Genomic DNA, 25,534 nt, shown 5'->3' with positions numbered 1-25,534 from the left:
CTCTTGTTCAGTCAACATTTTTACTTCTATTAGATGATGGTGAAACTCTGTGTGAACTTGTCTCCCATGTTTATTTATTTATTCAGTTCCTTATATGTGGTCACTTGTATTCTTGTGTTTAAATGTGTGTGTGTGTGTGTGTGTGTGTTGGTTTTAAATGTGTGTGTGTGTGTGGGTTTTAAATGTGTGTGTGTGTGTGTGTGTGTGTGTGTGTGTGTGTGTGTGTGTGTTGGTTTTAAATGTGTGTGTGTGTGTGCACTGAGCTGCAGATGTAACAGACTGACTGCTGCAGGAAAGAGATTATTTTATCAGAGCAGATAAATAACAGTGCAGGAGCATCATTAAAAACTCATCAGCGAGTGTGTGTTAGTGTGTGTGTGTGTGTGTTAGTGTGTGTTAGTGTGTGTGTTAGTGTGTTCAGTTATCAGCCAAACAGATGTGACTATTGTGTTCCATTAATGAAGGTTTTAGAGGAATACTTACAGCGAAACGAGAGCGTTTCTGTGTGTTTTTAATTTTACTTTTCATCTATTAAAGTTCAGCTGACAGACAGACAGAAAGAGAGAAAAACTCGTTAATTGTTCTGTTTTTATAAGAACGACTTCTGGTCAGACTTCCAGGAACTTCAGCTGTGCTGATGTTCCTTCTTAAAGGACGAGTTCACAGTTTCTGTCTGTCTTAAAACAACAGTCAGGAAGCCAAAATGAAACATAAAGAGGTGATTTGACACATTTTTTAGTATCTGTGAGTTTAACTCTTATCATCTTCCTTGATGCTTCTGGCAAAGCGTCCAGAGTTTTCCACAGGAAATCCATCAGCGGAGGAGATGTTCAGGGACACATTTTTACTAAATGTTTAACATGAGATAGTTTCTTCTTGCTCATTTTGATAAATCATATCAATCACAACACTTGTGACCTTTTTGCAGCACTTTTAATCTGCAGTTAACAAGTGGAAATCATTTCTTGAAACTTCACACTGCCAATGTTTACATCATTAAATTCTCTCAACAATAAAAAAAATTATAATAATGGACTGAACAACTAAATGAAAACATCTGCAATTTTTTAAATAAAAAACAGGGAGGCTTCTTGCTGAAATATGATCCAGTAATAAACAGAAATAAACATGTGTAACATGAGCCTGTCGGAGAGGAAACGCCTGCTTCTCTCTGCAGGAAAAGGTAAATAAATAAACAGATCTGTGACTTTAGAGCAAATAAACAGTCACAACATTTAAACCTCATTATGAGACTTTTCTGGCTGCACTCAGTCACGATACTACTGTACAGTCGCCGCTGAACGGAGACGATGTGTGTGAGACTAACAGGGATTACAGCAGATTTACCTTCACACAGCTTTAACTCAGCCGGGGGGGGGGGGATGATGGACGGGGAGGATGCAGCAGATGTGGGATTTAGCGTTTTATTTTCATGTTTTACTCAGATTAAGTCTTTTTTTTTTCTCTACCTGTTGATGGTGACAAGCTGTTACAGTCCCATATATTCTCTGAGCGTCTCTGCCTTTACGTTAATCCCGTGATGCTTTAATCCGTCTGGTTTTATTCCCTCGTCGCCGCGCGGCGCTGCAGGAGGGAGTGAATGAGATGTAGTACAGTAACATGCACCGATTAAATGTCAAACAGCGTTTCAATACGACAAATAAAAACAGATTAATGAAACATCAGTGGGTCTGACACAGACGTATAAAAAACATTTTTTAACACCAAATTCTCTTGTAGCAGATTCTCACATGTGAATATTTACTAGTTTTCCAGTTTTCCATGAAAGTAAACTCAACATGTCATCTGAATATGTTCACTTTATGATATTTTACACACTGCATAGGATCCATCAATGGATTATTAAAGATTACTTATCTCTTATTTTACTGCATTTTTTTTACAGTTTTCATGCAACTGTTAAGCAACTTCTAGCGCTCACACGTGTTTTCTTCAGGAAATGATTTTTCATGTTATGTTTATACGGTGAACAATCGATCGCTTTTTAATGAAAACAGAGTTGGTTGCAGCCTTACAGAACTCCTATAATGGAATAATACGACCTTTCCCCCGATTTACTGTGTGCAGTTTACAACAGATGAGCTCAATAGTGCACTTTTTTGAGAAAACTAAAAAAAAACTTGTTTTCTTGCAGAATGCTATTTGTTAAGGATACCCAACACATAACACACTGTTTTTGGACGATATTATTATATTATGTGTTATAGATATTAATGCCTCTCAATGTGCAGATAGGAGCTTTTGCACTTGGTGCGAGTTGGAAGAGGTTCTACAAAACGATGCTCTACATTATGTTAATAATTAAAATGAAATTAAAAATAAAATTAAGTTTGTTTTCAGGTAAAAAGATGTAGTAAATGTAATAGTTACTACATTGTAGTAAACTCGGGTCAGAACTCCTTAAATTCAGTGTATTTGCTTCCTCGTCTGCTGGAGATGAATGTTCAGTGATTCGTGCTGTAGCCTCTCTACACATCCAGGGACTCTGTGTTGTGTTTTTGTTGTGTTACTTTTCTGTCACCATGAAGGGCGGGATTATCTTGATTATCTTGATTATCTTGATTATCTTGATTATCTTGATTATCCTGCAGACAGACTGAATATGAGCAAAACCTTCCTTGTTCTCGTCATCCAAAGTGAAATCCACCAATCAGAACATTCTGCAGAGAGGAGGTTTTGCACTTTGGCCGTCGTGTATTCTGCACATTTGTAATCTGTCTAATCTGGTGTCTGTTAATTGTATTTTCACTTTATTGTATCATCATGTGTTTGAGGCTGCAGAAATTCTTTTTAGTGTGTAAATGTGTTGATAGTTTGAAGAGTTTTGAGAACACGACACATTTTCTCTGCCGTTTGTGTCACTTCGTCCTAAAAGCTGCATCGGAGCAGTAAAAGAGGAAACCTGTAATGACCTCCTGGTCTTCTCGTCTATCTCGTCTGCAGGAGATGTGGTGGATATCTACCAGAGGGAGTTCCTGGCGTTGAGGGAGCGTCTCCACTCAGCTGAGCAGGAGAACCTGCGGCGCTCCAAAGAGCTGAACCTGGTCCTGGAGGAGATCAAGAGGGCCATCGCTGAGAAGCAGGCGCTGAGAGACATCAACCGCACCTGGAGCAGCCTCTCCGGTCTGTAAACTCACTTTAGTTTAGTTTCCTCACAGTCAGCCTTTGTTTCCAGGGACTGAATTTATCAAACATCGAAGTTATTTATGAAACGTCCTACGCTGACTTTCAGAGAGAGCTGCAAAGTAGAAATGATTTCTGTGTCCAAAACAAACATCTGGATCGTCCCACATGAGATTACAAGACACCACTATTTTACAAAACATGCATCTTCTGATAATACAGTAAACATCTGGGAAAAAAGAAAACAAAGACCAAAAAAAAACCACAATGTTAGAGATCTTTTATGTTATTATGAGAAGTGTAAGTGAGGAAAAAGACGTCAGCTGCTGAGCGAGTATCAGGATGTCGACTGCAGTTCACTGAACGGCCACCGGTGTCACTAATGAGAAAGAATTTCTGATTCTCACAAATAGATCCTTTAAACTTTAGGAAAATTTAAAATGCAGAAACCACTTTTTATAGGTTTTATGTTTTATTGGTAAAGAACTCACCAAGGTTATATATATACAAAAATATGATGCCAAAATTAATTACAACGCCTATTTACAAATAGACAGAAGACCCTTTACACTGGCAGCTCACCTGCACAGCTTAAGAAATAAATGTAGTGATTAATAGAAGTGAATTAAAATAGTTCTTCTCAGCCCCGAAAACCACATTGTTTTACAGTTAGTACAGCATCTTGCACATGCTGATCACCTGTTCTCACCTGTTCTCACCTGTTCTCACCTTTTCTCTCTCCGTCTGTGTGTTCAGAGGAGACCAGACTGAAGTTGTGGAATGTGAGCACCAGTAAGAACGTGCTGCAGCTTCCCTCCATCTTCCATCATCTTCCTCACCTGCTGAACCGAGAGGACAGCCTGCAGCCCGCCGTGCACTTGGGACAGGGACGCACCGGAGGTAAGAGATACAAAAACTTGGAGGGAGTCTGCTGGTTTAAACCACAACCAGCCCAGACACAGTGCAGTGTAACAGCTCACTGAGCCCCCCCCCCCCCCCCGAAACACCCAACATCCTCTGGAGAATAAAACAGATCCAACCGACCAGACAGAAACAAAGGTCACTGTGTGTGTGTGTGTGTGTGCGTCCGTTGTCAAGTTAAATTTATCTATTAAGCATTTTTTTCTGCTTAATAAACCATTCTCCTGACAAACTGGCTCTACATGGAGGGAATAAATACAGATAAAACCAGAGAGAACAAACACATCAGAAGAAATAAGAAGATATTAATGTGTCCGTGTGTGTGTGTGTGTGTGTGTGTGTATGTGTGTGTGTGTGTTTGTGCAGTCAAGTGTATTTATGGTGCACTTTGAGTAAAACAGGTTAGTCGGACGGAAAGATAAAAACCAAGAGAAGAAACACAACAAGAAATGTATTTGTATTTATCTATGTGTGTGTGTGTGTGTGTGTGTGTGTGTGTGTGTGTGTGTGTGTGTGTGTGTGTGTGTGTGTGTGTGTGTGTGTGTGCCAAATCTGATTTACATGTAAAGCTTCTGAAACAAAACAGGCTCAGCACAAAGTGTTTTTTTTTTTCTGGAGCATCAAGGAGAAAAACAAGTTAAAGCGAGACATAAAAGCTTGTAAATGTACAGATAGAAGGCCAGAGGGGGTGTGTGTGTGTGTGTGTGTGTGTGTGTGTGTGTGTGTGTGTGTGTGCATTTATATTCCTCGTCATGCACTCTGCTGTTAGCTGATTTTTCACACCTGCTCCTCTGACTCATCCTCACATCTCCTAGAAATGACGACTAAACTGTTTTAATCTCAGTCTGGACGATGTTCACAGTGATGAAGCTACATGTATATATATGTGTCTCTGCAGTGGGAGGGAGGAGGTCGGGGGTCAGAGGTCAGAGGTCGGGATGGATGCAGGACTCTGACAGCAGAGACCCAGGTTCTCATCCTGAGTCCTGTGTGTGTTCAGAGTCTGAAAACAACCACAAACACTTTCATACTGCTGCAGCTTCTACCAGCTGATGTTTTACTGCAACATCAGACATTTTGATGAAAAAAACAACAACAACCACGTGCGTCGTCTCACTCAGATGTTCAGAATCAACATTTTTGCAACTTAAATATGTTAATTAAGAACATTTTCTCATCATGTTGAGAGAAAACGTGATTCAGCAGCGTTATGTTTCATCCTAGAAACGTCATTTCTAGCAGACAGAGAGAAATCTGCTTCATTTGGACCGCTGTGACCTCTGACCTTTGACCTCCTCACTGTTGGCAGTGTTATATTTTGTAGATCAGTTTAGTTTCTCTGAAAGTAAACAAGCGTTCATCTGTCGTTTTCTGACTCTGAGCTTTCATCACGCTGTGTGTGATGTTAAAGGAGCACTTCACCTAAAATGTGTTATCTGTGTGTGTGTGTGTGTGTGTGTGCGTGTGTGTGTGCAGTCTCCATAGTGATGGGGGTTCCTAGTGTGAAGAGGGAGGTCCACTCCTACCTGACCGACACGCTCAGCTCTCTGATGTCAGAGCTCAGCGCCGCCGAGAAGGACGACTGTGTCATCGTTGTCCTCATCGCCGAGGTCAGTGTGTGCGTGTGTGTGTGTGCGTGTGTGTGCAGATAATTGGGCATCAGTTTGTGCATGTTGATGCGTGTGCTTCCTTGCGTGCTTTCTAAAGGTCACTGGTTTAGCTAATGAACCCCAACAAACACACACACACACACACACACACACACACACACACACACACGCAAACTGGAAATGTCACTGACTCTTAGTGTTTAGCGTCCATGCTAATGCTAACCTCAAATGGCTGCAGGGAGGTGAAACATTCTCTGTGAAATTATGTAAGTATGAAATGTATGCATGCTTTCATTTATATAATGTCAGCGTGTGTGTGTGTGTGTGTGTGTGTGTGTGTGTGTGTTTGCGTGTGTGTGTGTTTGCAGTAACAGTGATGATGGTCACACTCGTATTCTGGTGCTGATGCTGCAGCGGTCTGAGTCATTATTTATCAGCTCTGAGCTCATTGGTAGAAGATCTTTAGAAACAAATATATAGTTTTATTTTGAAAAGGCTCAGTAATTTCCTAAAACATGCTGGACGCTGTAGTTTTCGACAAACAAACAAACAAACAGGAGGAGATGTTGCATTAGTTGGGGACTAGTTTCAGCGGTGGATTAATGATTAATCCATATAGAACGATAGAACTCCACAGACCTAAACAATAAATATACATCAGAATTATCACCTTCCTGACAATATCAACTGATCATTTATAAGCTTCATAAAAGCAGAATTCATGGCTGAGCTGTTGGTTCATCACATCTGAACACACAGTCGTGAAACACATATTTTTAGATTCAGTGTGACTTCCTGTAGATATCATCATCTCTGATCTGCATATAAATCATAAACGCTCATTATAGCTGCAGAACCTGCACATGTTGAAGTTTTCTTCTGTATCACAGTGATCAGTGATAATTGTCTGAACATCATGTTACAGCAGACTTTTAATGGAACCAAATAAAGGCTTAAAAAAAAGGGGGCGCAATGTTATACTTGAACTGATGTGTCTCCCAAAGCATTATGGGAATTGTAGTTCCTAAACTGAGAGTGTGATTAACTGAAACACTGACACTCTCCTCTGTCCTTCATATACATTCAGTATATTTGTTCTGTGTTGAAAAGCAGCCAACAGTCAGACTAAACTCTCTGCTATTGTAGTTTGAAACGACGTCTGTGTTTTCCAGCAGAGCGGTGACATCACAGAGTTGATGTTCTTACTCAGGTAGCAAAACAGCAGCGGTGATCAGAGACCTGCTCATAAAATATGAAATAAAAAGTGTGTTGTGTTGGATTTATGTTACGTCATGTGTTCCTCTGCTCTGTCGCTGCAATATTCATGTTACACATATCTCCACTTTTGCTCCTCTTCTTCTTCTTCTTCTTCTTCTGCAAAACAAACCTGCAGAGACGTCGTGTGACGCCTTGTTTTTTTCTTTCCTGGAACTGAACCCTGAAACCCCTGAAAACCCTGAAAACCCTGTAAACCCTGAAAACCATGAAAACCCTGAAAACCCACCACGTCTCCAGTCAGCGTTTTCTCTTTAATTCAGTCTGAATCCACCAGCGAGGAAATTAAACTAAAGACAGGAAACTGCAAAAAACTGTGTCTGACAGATAAAAACAAAAGCCCTGAAGGAGGATTTTAAATATTATATCAGCCTGGAGAAAAAGAAAAAAATAAAGAGTAACAGTATGACAGATGGAGACACAAATGAAAACATAAACTCTGAGGAGCAGAACAGAGAGGAAAATATACGAGTAAAGGAAATTAAATCTGTAAAAACGACTTTATTTGATAGAAAAACCTCTTCAGACAGCAGTTTTCTCACTTTACAGAACACACTGAACTGTCAGAGTCTAGAAAAACTCCCAGAGATCAGTCCCGGATGTTAAAAAGTCCCGTTGCTGGTGGAAACCCAGAGCTCTTTATATTACACTACAGAAAACACACATTTAAGCTGCTGCAGCTGTAAACTAAACATCAACTGACATGTTACTGACACTCGGGGCGTTTTAAAAGCCTGTAGTTGGTTTTTTTTTTTGCTCTGAATGATTTTTTAATGGGACTCTGGTTGGTTTTTTCCTCCTCGGTGCGATTTGTTCGGGCAGATCTGAGCACAGAGGAAATGATCTCGGTCAGCTCATGAACAGATTCTGGAGCCGTTTGTTCGCGGCGGGAATCTGATCCGACTTCAGCCGGACTAAACAACGCAGGTGTTAACTGAACTGAGAACGTCTCATCAGCAACTGTCAACGCAGCGTTTATGTGTTTATTGTCATGTCATACCGGGACTTTTTCTGTTTTTTGGACTCTTTGTGTTTTTGTATCCTTCTGATGCTGTTTTCTGTTTTTAGTCGGACTCTTTCATTTGTGTTTCCTGGTTTTGGTTTTTCTCTGTTTTCCCTGTTTTATTTTGAAAGATTTACTTCCTGTGTTTGATTATTTCATGTGTGTCTCACCTGTGTTTCATTTGCAATCACTCCCTGTGTATTTACAGTCCAGTTTTCAGTTCGGTCTTTGTCGAGTCGTCCTGCTTTTATTCTCCTGCGTTCTGGTTTTGTTCCTGTGACTTTTTGCATTTTCATTAAAAAATATCTGCATCAGATTTTGCCTTCCTACCGTCTCTGCGTTTCAACCAGCTCCTTGACATTTATTTAAGAGTATGTGTTAATCATGTGTGAGAGATTTGACCTGATCTTTTATAAAATGAAAGCAGGTAAAACAGGAGAGTGAAGTCGTGTTCTAGTCGATGTGTTTTGTCAGTGAAGAGACAGAAACAGTGAATCTCCTCCTGGAATATGCAGTGAAAGAAAACTCTTCATCCTGTCCTTGATCACTTTTACAACAGGTGAGGTGCAGCTGCTGCTGCTGTGTGACGCCTGAGAGGATAAATAAACAGATCTGGTTCAGTACGGTGGCCCTGAGGTTTAAAACACAAAAAACCAAAACCATAGCAACATTTTAGAAACAAAACAAAAACATAAAAAACACAATGAAATGTTTTCTGTTTCGGTGTGTTTTGGACCTCAGGGCCACCGTACAAGGTGCTGCCGTTAATTTGTTAGTAAGAAGTCAGGAAACAGACCAGAACTCAGAGGCAACAACACATCTTTTTTTTTCTACATTTCTTGTTTTGGACCAAAAGATTCAAACTGCTCGAGCTCCGTCAGAAGTTCCTTCATCGCTGCGTCCAGTCCTGAAGCTGACGCCGGGTGCAGCTGGAGTTCAGCTGCTGCCAGTGGAAACCTGCTGGATGTGAGATGGACGTTTTGATTTCTGCCAGACTGGACAAACTCCTGCAGCTCTTCATTCAAACAGAAGAGCTGCTCTCAGGCTCCTGTGATGCTGGAAGTGTTGTCTCTGTTTGGGGGAAGAAAACCTTTTTAACAAAAACTCTGAATATTGGAGAATATTTCTGTCATGTTTCGTTTACTTTCTGGTGTAAAACAGTTTCCTCCTGCAGTTTCAGCATCTGCATCAGAAGCTCACAGAGAGAGAAGGTCTCTCAGCACATATTGACAGTGAGAAGCATTGTGAGCGAGCAGCTCTGAACTCCCATCTGCTCCTCATTAACACTCAACTCCGCGGTAAGCTCCACCCAGCTGGCACCTCCAGGACACCAAAACAAACCACGGGGCCGAGGCTCCGCTGTGCCGGTGGAAACATGCGTGACTTCGGGGCGACCTCGCTGCCTGGACGCCTTCAGAGCCACATGATTGGAATCCCAGAGGGGAGCCCGTTCGGGTTCCCGATTGGCCGAGCGGGAGGCTGAACTCTGATGATGTCATCGATTGCTCAAGTTGTTGTTGATGTTCGAGTGTGTGTGTGTGTGTGTGTGTGTGTGTGTGTGTGTGTGTGTGTGTGTGTGTGAGTGTGTGAGTGTGTTGTTTTGGTGCAGAGATGGATGATCTCAGCTGACCGTGTGTGTGTGTGTGTGTGTGTGTGTGTGTGTGTGTGTGTGTGTGTGTGTGTGTGTGTGTTATCATGGGTTAGTAGGTGATGGATGACAAACACTGAGGAGACATTTGAATCAAATTATGCATTTGATAACTTAAACAGAGAAAGTTCATCGACGGTCAAATTCAAAATTCAACACCGACCAAACCTCCCCGTTGCTTCACATCACAGTGATCAGATATTGTTTTCATTAACACAAGTTGATTTTTCTTTCTAAAAATACTTTTTTTTTAGCAGCTGGATAGATTAGAACGAAGCCCTGGAGGGACCGTGGAGAAAAGAATAACTAATTCCTGCTCTGGATTTAATAATTTGTGCCTCTGGATTTAATAATTTGTGCTCTCAATATTTAACAGAATTCCCCCTCATGCCGTCCTCTGGTCCTGCGTTACACCCTCACTGTGGGTCTCATGGATGTAATAAAGTTTTATTTTGAAAATATGTGGATATTAAGCACAGCACACTGTGTCTCTGAGATGCTTTAATTAAGCAACTGTTTGCTAACGAGTTCAACCTGAAAGCTGATTGTTTCTGATGAACGCAGGTTTAAATATCACAAACAACAAATATATTAAATAACTTCATGACCAACAACACATGAACAAATCAAACTCACCTCACAGCAGCTGACGTCTGAGTGTTTGTGTGTATTTATGTGTATCGCTTGTTAAAAATGTCTTCCTCTCTCTCTCTCTCTCTGTGTGTGTGTGTGTGTGTGTGTGTGTGTGTGTGTTCAGGCTGACCAGCAGTACGCCAGCAGTGTAGCAGACAACCTGAAGCGCCTGTAAGTCCACCTGCATGATGCCGTTACCGCGGCAACCAACACAAGGGATTCTGTGTGTGTGTGTGTGTGTGTTGTGTTTGATGTCGGCTCGTACACGGCGGTGTTTGATCATCACTACGTGTGTGAACAGCTGTGTGTGTGGTGTGTGTGTGTGTGTGTGTGTGTCATTGTTCACAGCTTGTAGTCAAAGTGCAGCATGTTAATGCATGATTAATTCATCACACACACACACACACACACACACACACACACACACACACACACACACACACACACACACACACTCAGCCTGCAGGATAAACTGTGTCGGCAGCAGCAGGAACCTTTTTGTAAAAACATTTTTCTGCTCAAAGATCAAGATGATTTTTCCTGCCTTCACCTTCACTTTCTCTCATTTCTTCTTCCTCCTTTCGCTCGTTATTTCCTTCACTCCGTCTTCCTTCTTTCTTTATTCCTCTACATCATCCTTTCCTTCTCTATCTCCTTCGTTTCCGTTGTTTCCTGCATCTTCCTCTCTCTCTCCGTGTACCTCCACCTTTCCTTCTCATCATCTTCATTTCCTTCACCCTCTCCTCTTCCTCTCTACTACCTCTCTCTCTCTTCTCATTCTTTCTTTACTCCTCTACATCTTTCCTCCATCCTCCTTTCCCTCCATATTTTGTTCTTTCCTTCCCTTCATCCCTCTTACTTTCTTCTGCTTCCTCTGTCCTTCTTTCATCCTCCTTTAATTCCTGTTCTTTCCTTCTCTTCTCTCCTTCCTCCCTTTCCTCACCTCCACCTGATCCTCTTTTCTGTCCTTCTCTACCACTTCCTGTCCCTCTTTTTATTCTTTCTCTCTATTTCTCTCTTTATAGTCTTGAATGACAAACATTCCTTCAGTGTTTTCATGTTCATGTTGTCTCTCAATATAACGACACAATGCTGTTAATTAACGTGAGAAAACACTGTGGACATATAAATGTAATATAATTGATGATTGATCAGTTGATCATGTGACTGTCAGGTTCATGTTGTGAGATGTGTTTCTCTCTTCTTCTTCTTCTCTCTCAGTTTCCCAGCAGAGATTCAGTCCGGTCTGTTGGAGGTCGTCTCTCCGTCCGTCCACTTCTACCCGGACTTCTCTCGTCTCCGAGAGTCCTTCGGAGACCCGAAGGAGAGAGTCAGGTGTGTTCAAGTGTGTGTGTGAAAGTGTGAAAGTTGATCCTCTCCAGAGAGAAGACGTCTCACTCTGTTGGAATTGTCTGAACTACAGAAACACTCTGATTGTACGGAGATGTTACAGAGTGGAGCTTCTTTCCCTCACAGAGGATCTTTGGTCGAGTTACAGACACACGAACCGACAACAGACGAGTTTCATTTTGTCATCGAGTGACTCACCGCATTAATTAGTGATGGCTGATACGAGCTGCTGCCCAACACGTTTATCATTTTAACCAAAGTGACGCTCGGTGCAGATGAAGATGAAGCTTCTCTGCTCTGATCAGAAGAATCACAGTTATTGATCTTTACCGTGATTTTGTTCAGCCTGGTCTCACCAAATAGTGTATGAACGGTAAATGGACTGTACTTGTATAGCGCCTTTCTAGTCTCCCGACCACTCAAATCACATTCACCCATTCACACACATTCATACGCTGAATGATACAGAGGCTACCATGCAAGGTCCCAACCTGCCCATCAGAGGAAACTAACCATTCACACACTGATGGTGCAGCCACCAGGAGCAATTTGGGATTAAATGTCTTGCCAAAGGACACATCGACATGCAGACTGGACGAGCCGGGAATCGAACCACCGATCTTCCGATTAGTGGACGACCCGCTCCTCTACCTCCTGAGTCACAGCCGCCCCGTATGAACAAGACTCCAGTTCCTTAAGTCATTTTTATTGATACGCTGTCCCGTGAGATCACATCGATTTGTTCTGTCTGAGACAAAAGTGGACAGTCGTGAGAGAAAACGTGGTGAAATCTTCGGTCGTCGCTACAGGACAGAGCTCCTCGGTCTCACCGAGAGACTCGACTGACGATTCAGAGACAAAACGTCAAGAAATGTTCAGGACGCTGCTGAGTTTCTGCTGTACAGAGTCAAAGTTAAACCGGAGCTTCAGCTTCTGTTCCAGAAGTAGGAAAACCTCATTAACACCTCGTTAACATGCGTAAATCATAATTCATTAAACTTACATTTAAACGATACAAAGCTGTATAGTCCAACTCTGGAGGCGTGACTTCCTGTTTGGTCGTCTCACAGTCAGAGAATATTGACAATAAACGCTTCAGTTGTCCAGAAAGACAGACGAAAGAAACACTGAGGGAGAGATCGTGTTGAGTTACAGAAGCTGGTGGAACAGAGGCTACACAGGAAGTGATGTCATGACTTTGGGTGTGTGTGCAACCAATCAGAATACGACATGAGATGACGCAGAATAGTTTAGGAGGAAAACACTTCTTCTCTTTACATCCATGAAGGCTCCTCCTGGTATTAACATGTGATGTGAGTCTGGATGATGACGTCTGATCCGTCCGGGTCTTCAGATTTACTCCTGGAACTGAAACACGTTCTTGTTTTCTCAGCTGTTCCTGCGCTCTGATCAGATCTCAACATGTAAATGAGTTGGGTGGAGCTGGCAGACTCCTCGACAAACATGTGGCGTCCCAGGTCAATAAAACGGCTGCCACCGACAGACGTCATTCGTCTCTAAACGTCTTGTTGTGAGAGAAGACTGCTGCGATCTGTTCCTGATGTCTGATACTCGTCTTCACCATCAGCTGATCTGACAAAACGTCACCAAACCGAGTTTATAAGTTTCACTTTATTGAGTTTCTGACTTTGTTGTGATTTAAAGTGACGACCTCTCTTCTTCTAACTTTAAATAACTGCAGTTTATCATAATAATTTATCAGTGTGTGTGTGTGTGTGTGTGTGTGTTAATGTGTGTGTGTGTGTGTGTTAATGTGTGTGTGTGTGTGTGTTAATGTGTGTGTGTGTGTGTGTGTGTAATTTATCAGCTCCAGTAATCAGAGAAAGTTGGGTAACGGTATGTGTCTCTTAGTGTGTGTGTGTTTGTGTGTGTGTGTGTGTGTGTTTCAGTGTGTGTGTGTGTTTCAGTGTCTGTGTGTGTGTGTGTGTGTGTGTGTGTGTGTGTGTGTGTGTGTAAAACAGCTCCCCAGGCGTCTGTCAGCCTGTCATGGCTAATTCATGAGGCTCTGAAGCACGCTGAGCAAGCTAACTAGACACATACACACACACACACACACACACACACACTGAAACACACACACTGAAACACACACACACTTTTAAATTGGTCCTCTTCTCGTCTCCTTGACGGAGCCGCCTTAAAAGGAAACACACACTTTTACGCACACACACACACACAAACACACACACTCTCTCTCTTTACCTTTAAGGGTCAATATGCAGATTGAAATGACATCATTTCAGTTAACTGTTGCTCCGCCCCTTTGGCCCCGTTCCCTTGGAAACACGGCGCAGGAGGGAGGAGAGGGAGGTGAATGAAGGAGGACGGGAGGGAATCAGAGGAAGGAAGGAGGGAAGGAACGGTGATGGATGAAGAAAGGAAGGAAAGAAGATGGAGGAGGAGGAGGAGGAGGAGAGAGGGATGAAGGGCGGACAGAAAGAAGGAAGGAAGCTGAAATGAGTTTATTGTATTTTATTAACCTCACGCGTCCCGTTCATCTTCTCACACTTCCATTTCCTGTTTCGTCTCTTAGCTTCCTGTCGCTGTCGCTGGTTATAATAAATACAAGTAAGAAGCTGCGATCTGATTGGTTCACAGCCTGCTACACATTTCTCACAGCTGGAAACAGCAGCAGCACTTCCTGAAACAAACAGCTGATCTGCAGCACGCGTAGGAATACAGAAGTTCTACAGTTTAGAAAATGTAAACGGCCGTCAATGAAAATATTCTAAATACAGCAGGAACTTCATCTGATATTGATTTTTTTATGTGGTTGAAACACGTTTTGCTGCAGCAGTTCATCGTTTAGCTTCCGCACCAGTACTCTGAACTGGGAGCATGTCAACCCAGATCTACTGACTATTGATAACTACCTCATACGACACCACTTCAAATAATCTGAACTATCCCTTTAACTGTGTTTCTAATGATAATTTTAAACAGGATCTTTTTATGAACCCCAACCAAGTGGTTCTTTTTGCCTAAACCCGACCAGACGCATCATAAAACATCATTATTACTGGTAGGTGTCACAGTCCCATTCCAGTTGGTTGATATGCACCTACTAGCAGGTGTAGCAACCTTATCTATGAGGCTGGTAACCATGGTAACGCCCAGTCAATCGAGTGATAACATCTGAAACAGATGAGAGATGAGACATGGATCAAACTATCAGAATTTGATCTGTTTGGTAACATTCAAGTGAACAAGGAGCCGACAGGAAGTCAGCCGGCGGAGGACTCGGCCCAAAACGCCAAAGCGTGAGGAAGCTCATGGAAACATGGCGGACATTTGGTTTCATGCACCACTGAGCAACTGTCATAGGAATGAACGGCGCCATCTTTGAACGCCGTATTCCAGTTCTGCTTCATACAGTATGTTTACATTCTCGCTGACCAATGAGAGGAGAGAAGCAGTTTACACACACTGGCACATGATGAATGAAGAAGAATCAGTTCGTTTATTCTTCTTTTTTATCCCAAATCCTCAGAATCCTCCACTGCTCTCTTCTTCTTCTTCTTCTTCTTCTTCTTCTTCTTCTTCTTCTTCTTCTTCTTCTTCTTCTTCTTCTTCTTCTTCTTTCTTCTTCTGTGAGATCTGACAGTACTGTTCAGTCTTTCCTTCATTCATTATGAAGCACAGAGTCCCGTCACTCCGTCTTCACACATCTATAAAACCTTCGTCTCCCCGCCGACAGTCTGCAGAAGAAGAAGAAGAGCAGGAAGCTGAAAGAGAAACTACAGAAGCTGCAGGAAGATTCTGCTCCACTGCAGATCTTTGAAAAGGGAAAAATGTGAAGTTTTATGCTGGTTTTCTGTTTCTTCAGAGGATGAAAATAACTCAGCAGTAACCAGACAGACAGAGAGGAAGAGGAGGAGGAGGAAGAGGTTTGACAGGAAGTCCTGAGAAGTGAAATGATTCAAACAGTTGTTGGTTCATTTTATCACAGAGGACAAAAATCTTCATTAAATTCAGCTGAAGAGTCTTTTTAAACTCGTCTGTAGAGCAAACAAAAAGTTGATTAAACGTTGATTATGATGGATTATCGCTCTGCAGGAAGTTTAAATTAGTTTCTCATACAAATGAACTGAAACTAATGTCTGTCTGGAAGGAAGGAAACTCATCTAAAAACTGATTCTGCACCTGCAGAAAAGTCGAGTGTTGAATATGTGATTTTTGTAGTAATTCAGCTGAAATATGCAAAAAGTTGAACTCTGATGTTCCATCAAAGATTCAGTGAGCGGACAACGGACGGATGTCGCTCTTTAATAGAGTGTTTGTATGCCAGCTCCAGCGTCCGTCCATTAAAAGTTTCCCCACTGGACTCCGTCACGCTGCTGCTGCTGCTGCTGCTGCAGGTCTCAGAGGGAGACGGAGGACAGTAAAACCAGTCTCTGACTCGTGACCTCGCATATTAACGGCTACTTGTTCAGTTCACTCATAAAGACTCAAAACCGCTGCTGGAGCTCCAGACGTCAGCAGGTCGAAGGTTTTAATTCACAACACTTTAATGATCGTCTGCACCGCCGGCTCCTTTTTATCCAGTTTGTATTGAACAGTTTAATGTCTCAATGTACTCACACATTGAACAAATAATAAATTGGAGGTTAAAAAAAAAAAAAAGACATAATGTAATTTTTTGGTTTAACAAAATTAAATCCAAATTTTAACACATTTTGCAGATTAACAGGCAAACTCACTTTATTCTTTCTACAGTGCAGAAAACTCTCTGCTGCAGAAGTTCAATGTTTTGCACCATCAGGTTCCAGTTCATCCAAAACCAGCTTGATGACTGGTTCCATGGTGGTTCTGACAGGTTGGAGGTTTGTTCTGGATCGTTATCTCACTGCTGGATGAACCAGAGCTGCTGCTGCTGCGTGGCTCTGCAGGATGCATCTAAAACAGCTGCAGATCATCACGTTTCCTTTTTACACAGACGGAGGGTTTAATCAGCTAAAGTTGGGACACCTGTAGGAAGTGTTTGCATCAACTTTCAAGGCTTTGTTACTTTAATCGCTGCAGAAAAGCTTATCAATATGATATTTTTTAACTCTGACAGTTCACTGCTTACATTTGTCTTCAATTTCAATAAAACTGGACTGTTCTAAAACTTTAGACGGGTTGTGTACATACAGTACTGTGTGAAAACTTTGGATTATAAATAAATGTCCAGTCAGTTAAATATCAGAAGTGTGTGTAACCGGTTGAGTCTGGCGTTGCGTCGTAAGGAAGAGGCTCAGACGAGGGTTTCATTTCGAGGCCGCCATTTATTCCGACAACTGACAGAAGTAAATGAAAAGAAGATATCCTCCGGTCAATGGTGAACTAGCTAACTCAGGCTCCTACACAAATGAAATAACAGAATTGTGTCACTGTACTGTGCAATAAGTCGCTTACCTCTCCCATGAAGGATGACAAGAACAGTGGAGAGATAAAGGCGGGGTACGTAGGAGCCTTAAATGTTCCACCTGTTGACTCTGGAGGATTAGCACGTCAGGATTTAACTATTTACAGATGTTGTGTAATTATAATACATATGCTGCACAGTTGACCCTGTTACATGTGAACGAATGTGTAGATAAACTGCTGCGGTTCATTATCGGCTCCTGTTTAAGTCTGACTCCTTCAGAACTAGATCAGAACCCTCAGACGACTCTGTGGACGTGAGATTTTGTAACGTTGTTGGTTTGAACATGAGTCTCTTGACTCGGACATAATCTGAGTGACTAATGAGTGTTTTCCAGTGAACGCGCTGCTCCACCAGTCATTTAAAAAAGATGTGAGGAATCACACTGTGGTCACCCTCCTGCTGCTTTTATATATTCAGCTGCCAGATAAAACTCTCTTTCTATATTTTAAAACAACTGGTTCGTTGTTGTATTTCAGTTTCTGTCTGTCGTGTTAAATCCCCTTGTCCGTCGGTCGCCGGGGGAGAGACGGCGAGCGACGACGATGCTGCGTCTGTGTTAACTTTACTGTTTTTCTATAAAAAGCTCTTTTCCTCAGAATTGTTTTTAGACCTAAGCGGGCGTATAAAAAGGCTATTGACTCCCTGTAGTAAAAAAACACTTTAAACTGTGGATAAACTGCTGTGTGAGGGGATGAGGAGGGTGTGTGTGGGTGTGTGTGTGGGTGTGTGTGTGGGGGGGGGGGGGATTATTTATGGCACAATAAAGCATAAGAGACCAGAGAGGGGGGAGGGGGGGTGCAGGGGGTTTCTTGTCTGCAGGGCTGAAGGAGTCAGACATCATGTGTTCATCACATGCTGCATAAACCTCCACAAAGAGCAGCGCTCTGATACTACTGAGCCTGTTTGAAGGGTCAAAGGTCAAGCTGGGGGGGGGGGAGGAGTACTCTGATCTTTTACTGCAGTAAAAGTACCAAAACATTATAAATAAAAGTCTTAGAGCACAAAAAGAAGCTTTATGTGTTGAATACACAAACAAATATGCACTGAGGGGTTGTTGTTGTTGTTGTTGTTGTTGTTGTTGTTGTTGTTGTTGTTTATATATTCAGATAAGCTAATGTTTCATCAGTCAGGACATCGTCTCCTCACTGAGTCTTTGTTCAGATTAACTGCATGAATCATTTATCAAATAACAAATAGTCCAAACTGTATCATTTCATCTTCATCTTCATCTAATGGTGATTATAAACTTATAAATAAAGATAGAAGATAAAAATAATGTTTCTAAAATGTATACATTTATCACAGATACATCATGCTGACTAAAGTAAGTAAAAGTAAAAATAAAAAGTAAGGTTAGCATGAAAAATAAAGTCAGAATATGTTAGAATTAACATCAAGTGTCATTAAAATAAAGGTTTATAATCTACAAACAAGTTAAATCTCTCTGACTTTCAAAACTCTGCATTAAATCCTCGTGTTTCATTCTGACCAATCAGGAGCCACATGTTTCTCACACAGCAGCGGTGGGCAAGTAGTGGCTCGTGGGCCAAATCTGGCCCTCCAGAATATTCTATATATATATTTGACCCCCTGACAAATAATACAAAACAATAACAAAACACAAACACACAGCTAAATGTAAATCCTGGTTAATATGTTACTTGTATACTGTCGCCATGGTTACAACGTGCTGAAATTATGTCCAATAAACCAGAAATTACATTTTAATGTGTGAATTCCAATTTCTGTTTTAATTCCACAACTTGAGTCTATTCCAAACATATCAGATATATTTTTATGCACATAAATAGTTGAACAGAATTTATTGCGCTGATTTTCTAAGGCAACAACATAATATGTGGATAATAAAGTACGTCTCTAGTCTCAAAGTCCAACACAGAACATATGAGTCATTTTTTAGCCAAATGATTATTAAAATAAGCTGTAACTGTTAGCGACCACTTATTAATACTAAAATTACATCAGCCTGCAGATACAAACCTGAACAGAGTTATAAATAAACATCCAGGCCTGTGTTGAACCTCAGAGCTGCTCATAGTGTTCAACATTTGTATGAAATGATGCATTTTTATCTGATCACAGTGACAGAAATCAGGAGTTTGATGACCGACAGCGACTGGAGAACTTCCGCGTTCCACACAGACGACCTTCATCTGTTGATGAACACAAACAAACATCTGCTGTCGCTGCGGCGTGCGAGTGTTCAGCTGTGTGTGTGTGTGATGATGATAATAAAGACAAAAAGGCGGTGCGCTGCGGCTCAGTGTGAAGCTGCTGTAAATATTGACCTGTGTGTGTGTGTGTGTGTGTGTTTGCTCTGTTGTTTAGCTGCTCCGCTGTTTACTGAACCTGCTCTGTACACACACTGATTCAATCCACCGCTCGCTGCTTTCTGCTGTTTCTGGGACCGCCTGACATTTATGAAGCGTCGGAGGTTTTTTTTCCATTACGACGGGCTGCAGGTATCGATGGAAACATGTGGTGTTAAAGTTTTAATCAAAACAATAGTCTCACTGATGTTCAGAGTCTCAGATTTTATCTCTGAAGTTGACAGATGCAAAGTTATTAACTGATGATCTGCTGATTATGTTCTTCCACTTTATCCAGTTTATTCTGACTCCCATGATGCATTTGGGACAACAGTTATATGCAACAGGTGTCTCAGAGACTTTTGTGAAATCTATTAGAAAACTTGAGGGAAAAGCTTTTTATTTTGTGTTTCTTGCTGTGAGTCAGATGAGAAGCTAACCCGTCTCCTAGAAACTATGTTCATATAAACTGTTTTCCCTCAGTTACACTGAGTTGGCAGACGTAATCTCTGTCTGGATTTTGTTCACACAGTTAATGTGTTTTTCTAAATAGCAAGCTGTAAAGTTTATTTCCATCCTCTAGTGCAGTTTGTCACGTCCCAGTCTGCAGAAGTGACTCTACTTAAAGCCTCGATTCATGGTAATAATAACGTGAACGTTTTTATTGTTACATTCTTTATTCAGTGTAAGAATTATCAAATAAACAACTTCCCGTATTATAGATTGATTAATAAAGTATTGATGAAAACATTTATCAGTCAGTTCATGCGGGACAAAATGTTTTTCAGCCTAGAAATGATTAAACGTTTGATTCATAAAAATGTAAATCTGAAAACTCCCCGTGTGATGAACGACCTCGACACAACAAGAAGAAATCAAATAATGTTTTCATTTCTGCTTAAATTAAACATGTTCTGACAGCTGAAGTTGACCAGTGATCACATTATTCATAAAGATTTAATGTTTATTTATAGACGTTATTATTATTTAATGCAGAAACTAAACACAACGTTGTGAGGACTCGTCTCTCTGTCGGCGACAAAATTCCCTTTAATGTAAATCATCAGAGTGAAGGAAATGAGTGTAAGTCAATGTAATGTCCTCTGTGTGTGTGTGTGTGTGTGTGTGTGCGTGTGTGTGTGTGTGTGTGTGTGTGTGTGTGTGTGTGTGTGTGCGTGCGTGTGTGTGTGTGTGTGTGTGTGTGTGTGTGTGTGTGTGTGTGTGTGTGTGTGTGTGTGTGATCTTATGGCTCATTGACTTTTTTTTTATCCCTGGTGGTATTTTTCTTATTATCCACTGAGCAGTCTGTTATTATAGCTCACTGTGTGTGTTACAGGAAGCAGGACGAGCGGTTTTTCATGTTTTTTAGATCTTCCGCTGATAAAACTCTCTCTTGTTCTTCTTTCTCTCTTCCTCTTCCTCAGGTGGAGGACGAAGCAGAACCTGGACTACTGTTTCCTGATGATGTACGCTCAGTCTAAAGGAACTTACTACGTCCAGGTGAGAAACAAAACCTTATCTGGTGTCTGACTACTGACCTTTGACCTGCCATCAACTAGAGCTGCTCTCTGTATCTGTTAAATGTCACTAAATGATCTGTCTTCAGATGTTAGAACTCATCTTTTAATTATCAGCATTAAATTGTCACTGCTGGTTATTCTCCTCATATATAAGTATCTATAAGATTAGCTGCCACCATAATAATATAATCTTTTAATCGTGTACCTTAATTTATCAAATGAGGAAACATGTTTTTAACGCCACCTTCAAAAACAGTAAAAAGTATAAACTATTAAAGGTCTAAACCAAATTTCACAGCAATCCATCAGATGGTTGTTGAGATATTTGAGTCTGAACTGGCATCACTGGAAACATTAGTACAGTGTTTAAACAGCCAGTACATGTTAACTCCTTTATTGCCTTTTTGTCTTTTGTTATATGATTTTTTCCATTGTTAAGTTTTGTCTTTAACTTTGCGTGTGTATATTAACTTTAAAGTTTATAATTCCCCCGTTAAGTTTCTTTTATATCGCTGATAATAGTGACAGCCTTCAGTCTCTGCGTTGTGTTGTGATGATGATGATGATGATGGTGGACTAACGGCTGACAGTTAGTAACGTCAGTTGACTCCAACGAAGACGCTCCGATGTCGATTCAATGACGTCTGTTTATTGCTTACAAGCACTTCAGGATCTGGGGGATACGAGCCCGGTCTCAGTAAAACTATTTAATATAAATAAAATCATAATCAAAGGAAACTTACTATACTAACAAATGATTTCTGTGACGAAGCTTAATAACTGTTACATAACAAATTACAGGGCCGACGGTCAAACCTTGACCAGGATCAAAAACTCACTATATTACAGATTATTGATACAGATGAATCAGTTCACATATATAATCACTCTGAATGTCTATATAATTATAATTAGTGACCGAGCCTAAAAGGGCAAGGACACTATTGTTTTTTGTTTGTTTCTTTGTTTCTTTGTTTCTTTCTTTCTTTATTATTACGCCACTTAAACCCTAAATTTGACCCCTAAACATGCTCAAAAGCTCACCAAATTTGGCACACACATCAGGTCTGGTAAAATTTGATAAAATGTAAAAATTAACCCCTAAAGTGCCAAAATGTGCTCTCTAGCGCCACCTATGTAACAAAAATGGCCGCCACGGCCCGTAGGAATGTCGTAGAGAGATCAAACCAAAACTCAATTATTCGTCTCATCAAGACCTACAAATCATACACTGACACCCCTGACCTAAATCCAACAGGAAGTCTGCAATCAGCCTTTCAAAATAAGACTTTGCCCCAATTTTGGCCCCCGAACAAACGCTACTTCCTCCGAGGGTGTTAATGGTATCGGCTTCAAACTTTAATAGGTGACTTATGACACTGTGCTGAAAAAAAGTTGTTAAAAACTTTGTAATAACTCAAACGGTTTGGATTTTATAAGCCCTGAAAGTTGCAGTCCCACATCACCCTTGTAATGTAAACCAATGGGGAGGCAATCTATGGGCATGAACTTTGTGTCAAACAGAGACTTCTGACGTCTAAACTATAAGTCTGACCACTTTCAAACCTGTATCAATGGAATCGCCACGAAATTTCCTACTAAAATATGATTTTTAATGTAAGATTTGGCCAAAGTCATGGGATTTATGAGGATATTTCACAAGAAGCGTACTCTAAAATCCTCCTCTCCAACTGCTCCTGGTGATGTCACTCCCTCAGTGCTGTGAAACATTCCGCAATACACACTCATTATAAAATCACAGGAGGAGCAAGAAAAGACTTTAAAACTCACACTCTAATATCTCAAAAACAATAAAAGATAGAAAAAACATGTAAATTCAAGACTTGTAGGTCAAAGTCTCGTGACTCATTTAAAGTTCAAACGAAGTTTGTATCTAAAACTATGTGGAAGCAGTAAATGTTCAAAAAGGTGTGGGTTCGCTCACACTCTTGCTCTCTGCTTGCAGCTTTAATTAGTAATAAAGTCTATCTCAGGTCAGCTATACATTATTATTTACAGGTTTCCATTTAACAGTCACACACTCACCAGGGGGATACAAGCCTGGTCTGACTTGTTGCCCCGGTGATGCTTTATAGCTGCATCGTTACCATGGATACCATGTAGCCAAGTATTAAATATTAAATATAAGATAACAGCATAAAATAATGAAAATAACACAAATATGTACACCTTACAACTATTTAATGAAGGTAAAATTACTGACAAAATTATATTCTATATGAAAAGATTTTGCTATTAGACATAGTGACCATTTAAAGCTCAACTAATGTATTTAATGTAACATGCGAGAGGCAGATGTTACATATGCAGCCGTCTGAACCAGTACAAAATGTTTCCAACCTTACTGGGACTCACCTGGTTAAATAAATATATGTGTAATTCTCTTGATGTCATTTTAAATTAAGCTTTACAGATGAGCGATGTGTCCTCACTGGTAGCTGCAGCTCTGAACTGACAGTAGGAAAAACCCTCTAAACGTCTAAATAAAAACATTTAAATGTGGTGAAGATGTAAAATATTCATCAGACAGCTTCTGTCACTGTACTGCAGCTAATAAAGCAGGACGGCCATTAAAATAAAAAGCGTCTGTGATGTAATTCTCCTGGTGCGAGAGGCTGATGAAACTGTTGCATTGTGGGGCCGACTGACGGGGGCGTTAATGGGGGTGTCTCTGCAGCTTCATCACGGACTCTTTGTTCCCGTCCGTGATGAAAAGAAGAAGAAGAAAAAAAAAAAAACCTCAGACTCTCCTCCAGTTTTCCCAACATCTGACAGAAATACATAGTTTCCTCACAGCGTGACAAAAAAAAAAAATCATATTTGAAGAGTAAAAGGATCCGCCGTCTTCTCATCGAGCCCGAACCAAACTGTAGATCCACTCCAGACTGAACAGAACTGAGCTTCCAGTCCTGTTTCAGCTTCGTCACGTCGGCTCCCAGCAGGATGTTTGAAGATCTGACTGAACGTCTCTCAGTCTCTCCCTGTCGTATCTCTGAGCTCTTAGCGCCGTACGAGTCTCTGCGTACGTTGAGATCCTCGGGGCAGAGGTCTTTTATCTGTTCCAGAGGTCCGGCTGAACACTAGAGGGGACAGAGCGTTTGCAGTCGGGACACCCCCCGAGGGGCCTCGAGGGGCCTCGAGGGGCCCCCGGAGGCTCCGGAACAATCTGCCCGAGGAAATCAGGTCGGCTGAGTCTGCGATTTCACTGAAGTCTCTTCCTACTTTTATTGGAGGGACTTTGAGTTTTTATTTGACTTTGAACTGTCTTTTATTCCTGTTTTTGTGTTGTGGGGACGGATGTGAGCAGGTCGTCCATTAATCAGAAGATGGAAGTGTTGTTTTTCTACTCAAACTTTGCTCAACCACGACATGTGATGCTACTTCACTGCACTTTAACAACAAATATTACTGGGACCACTACAGAAAATTCCCATTTTAGACACTACCACTGACTATCCCTGTAACTAATTGGCCACAGTTTTTCATATTGATCATACACAGTCCAGCAGTATACTATGTTTTGATCTAGTCTTGTTTCTCTGTCGAGATGTGGAGGGCTGTTGTGATCTGCAGCTCTGTCCTTGAACGCTGCTCTCTCTCTCTCTGCCGGAGCTGAACTCAGGTTATTTTCCTGGCGATGGAGCAATCACAGCGCCGTCGTCTCTGCTGGCTGCGGCGGCGGCGGAGCCTCGGCTGTTGCTCCCACACGAAGCGTTTTGACAGGAACACCGAGCCAGACTCGCGCTGTTTTGACACCTCGACTCGCTCTGAACTTTGCAGAGAGTTTTGCCTCGGCTGTGTGTGTAGTGACAGGAGGGGGAGGAGGGAGGAGGTAATTACTCCCATGTCGGCTCTCCGGGGACAAAAGTGGAGGATGTGAATGTCTGTCAGGAAGCTGCCATGTAGACCAGATAACCAGGGCGTCTTCTGCAGGCGGCCGTCGGCTCCTGATGCTAGTCATTATGTGTTACTGTATGTAGGTAAAGGTGGATTGTTGAAGGGTTTATTATCTCACCTTGGGATTTTAAAATGATAGAGTTGTAGAGTTGTTTTTCTTTCAACAATCTCTTAAATGTTAGGAAATACGGCAACGTTGTTTCTGAGAAATCAGGTTTTGTCTGTCATTTTATTGGACAGCTCTAAATAGGCCGACTACAATACCCATAAGCCTTTGTTTGTATTTGTATGTGACACTCATCCCTGCATTTCCAAACCTTTTTTTTACTTATTTACCGTTACCGTAACATCAGCAAAATATTTTAAAAAGTTACATTAGCATAAAAAAGTAACGTTAGCATCCGACTTTTCACTAGAAAGAACCAGATATTTTCTAACACGGGTCTTTTGTTCTGATGATTCAAACAGGAGAGTTTCATGTTGATCCAACTGTAGAAGAAAGAACTGAGAGTCACTGACAGTCTCTGCAGGAACCAGGAAGCGTCTGAAATAATTTCACACTTCTATAACTTTCAATGAAGACATCGCTGATTATGTTTTCATTCACGTTAGTGTTGGGCTTTTGAGGCTTAAAGAGGACATATTCTGCATATTTCCAGCTCTATATTTATATTCTGGGGCACTACTGGAATATCTTTGCATGATTTCCAGTTAAAAACTCCTTATTTATCTTCTCCTGGTCCTTTATGCA

General features: G+C 41.3%; 1 protein-coding gene across 1 annotated transcript in view; it reads left to right on the top strand.

Moving 5' to 3' along the window:
* Nucleotides 1–25,534, top strand: part of mgat4b (alpha-1,3-mannosyl-glycoprotein 4-beta-N-acetylglucosaminyltransferase B) — a 107,422-nt gene that overhangs the window by 49,974 nt on the left and 31,914 nt on the right. Inside the window, exons 2-7 of the mRNA XM_044363192.1 lie at nucleotides 2,965–3,144; nucleotides 3,901–4,044; nucleotides 5,542–5,675; nucleotides 10,359–10,405; nucleotides 11,456–11,569; nucleotides 20,770–20,845. Of these exons, the coding sequence (XP_044219127.1) occupies nucleotides 2,965–3,144; nucleotides 3,901–4,044; nucleotides 5,542–5,675; nucleotides 10,359–10,405; nucleotides 11,456–11,569; nucleotides 20,770–20,845 (695 nt within the window). The remainder of the gene's footprint in view (nucleotides 1–2,964; nucleotides 3,145–3,900; nucleotides 4,045–5,541; nucleotides 5,676–10,358; nucleotides 10,406–11,455; nucleotides 11,570–20,769; nucleotides 20,846–25,534) is intronic.

This window comes from Thunnus albacares, chromosome 10 (genome assembly GCF_914725855.1).
Source record: "Thunnus albacares chromosome 10, fThuAlb1.1, whole genome shotgun sequence".
NCBI lineage: Eukaryota > Metazoa > Chordata > Actinopteri > Scombriformes > Scombridae > Thunnus > Thunnus albacares.
Note: the sequence above shows the minus strand (reverse complement) of the source record. Positions and strands in the feature narration are given on the sequence as shown.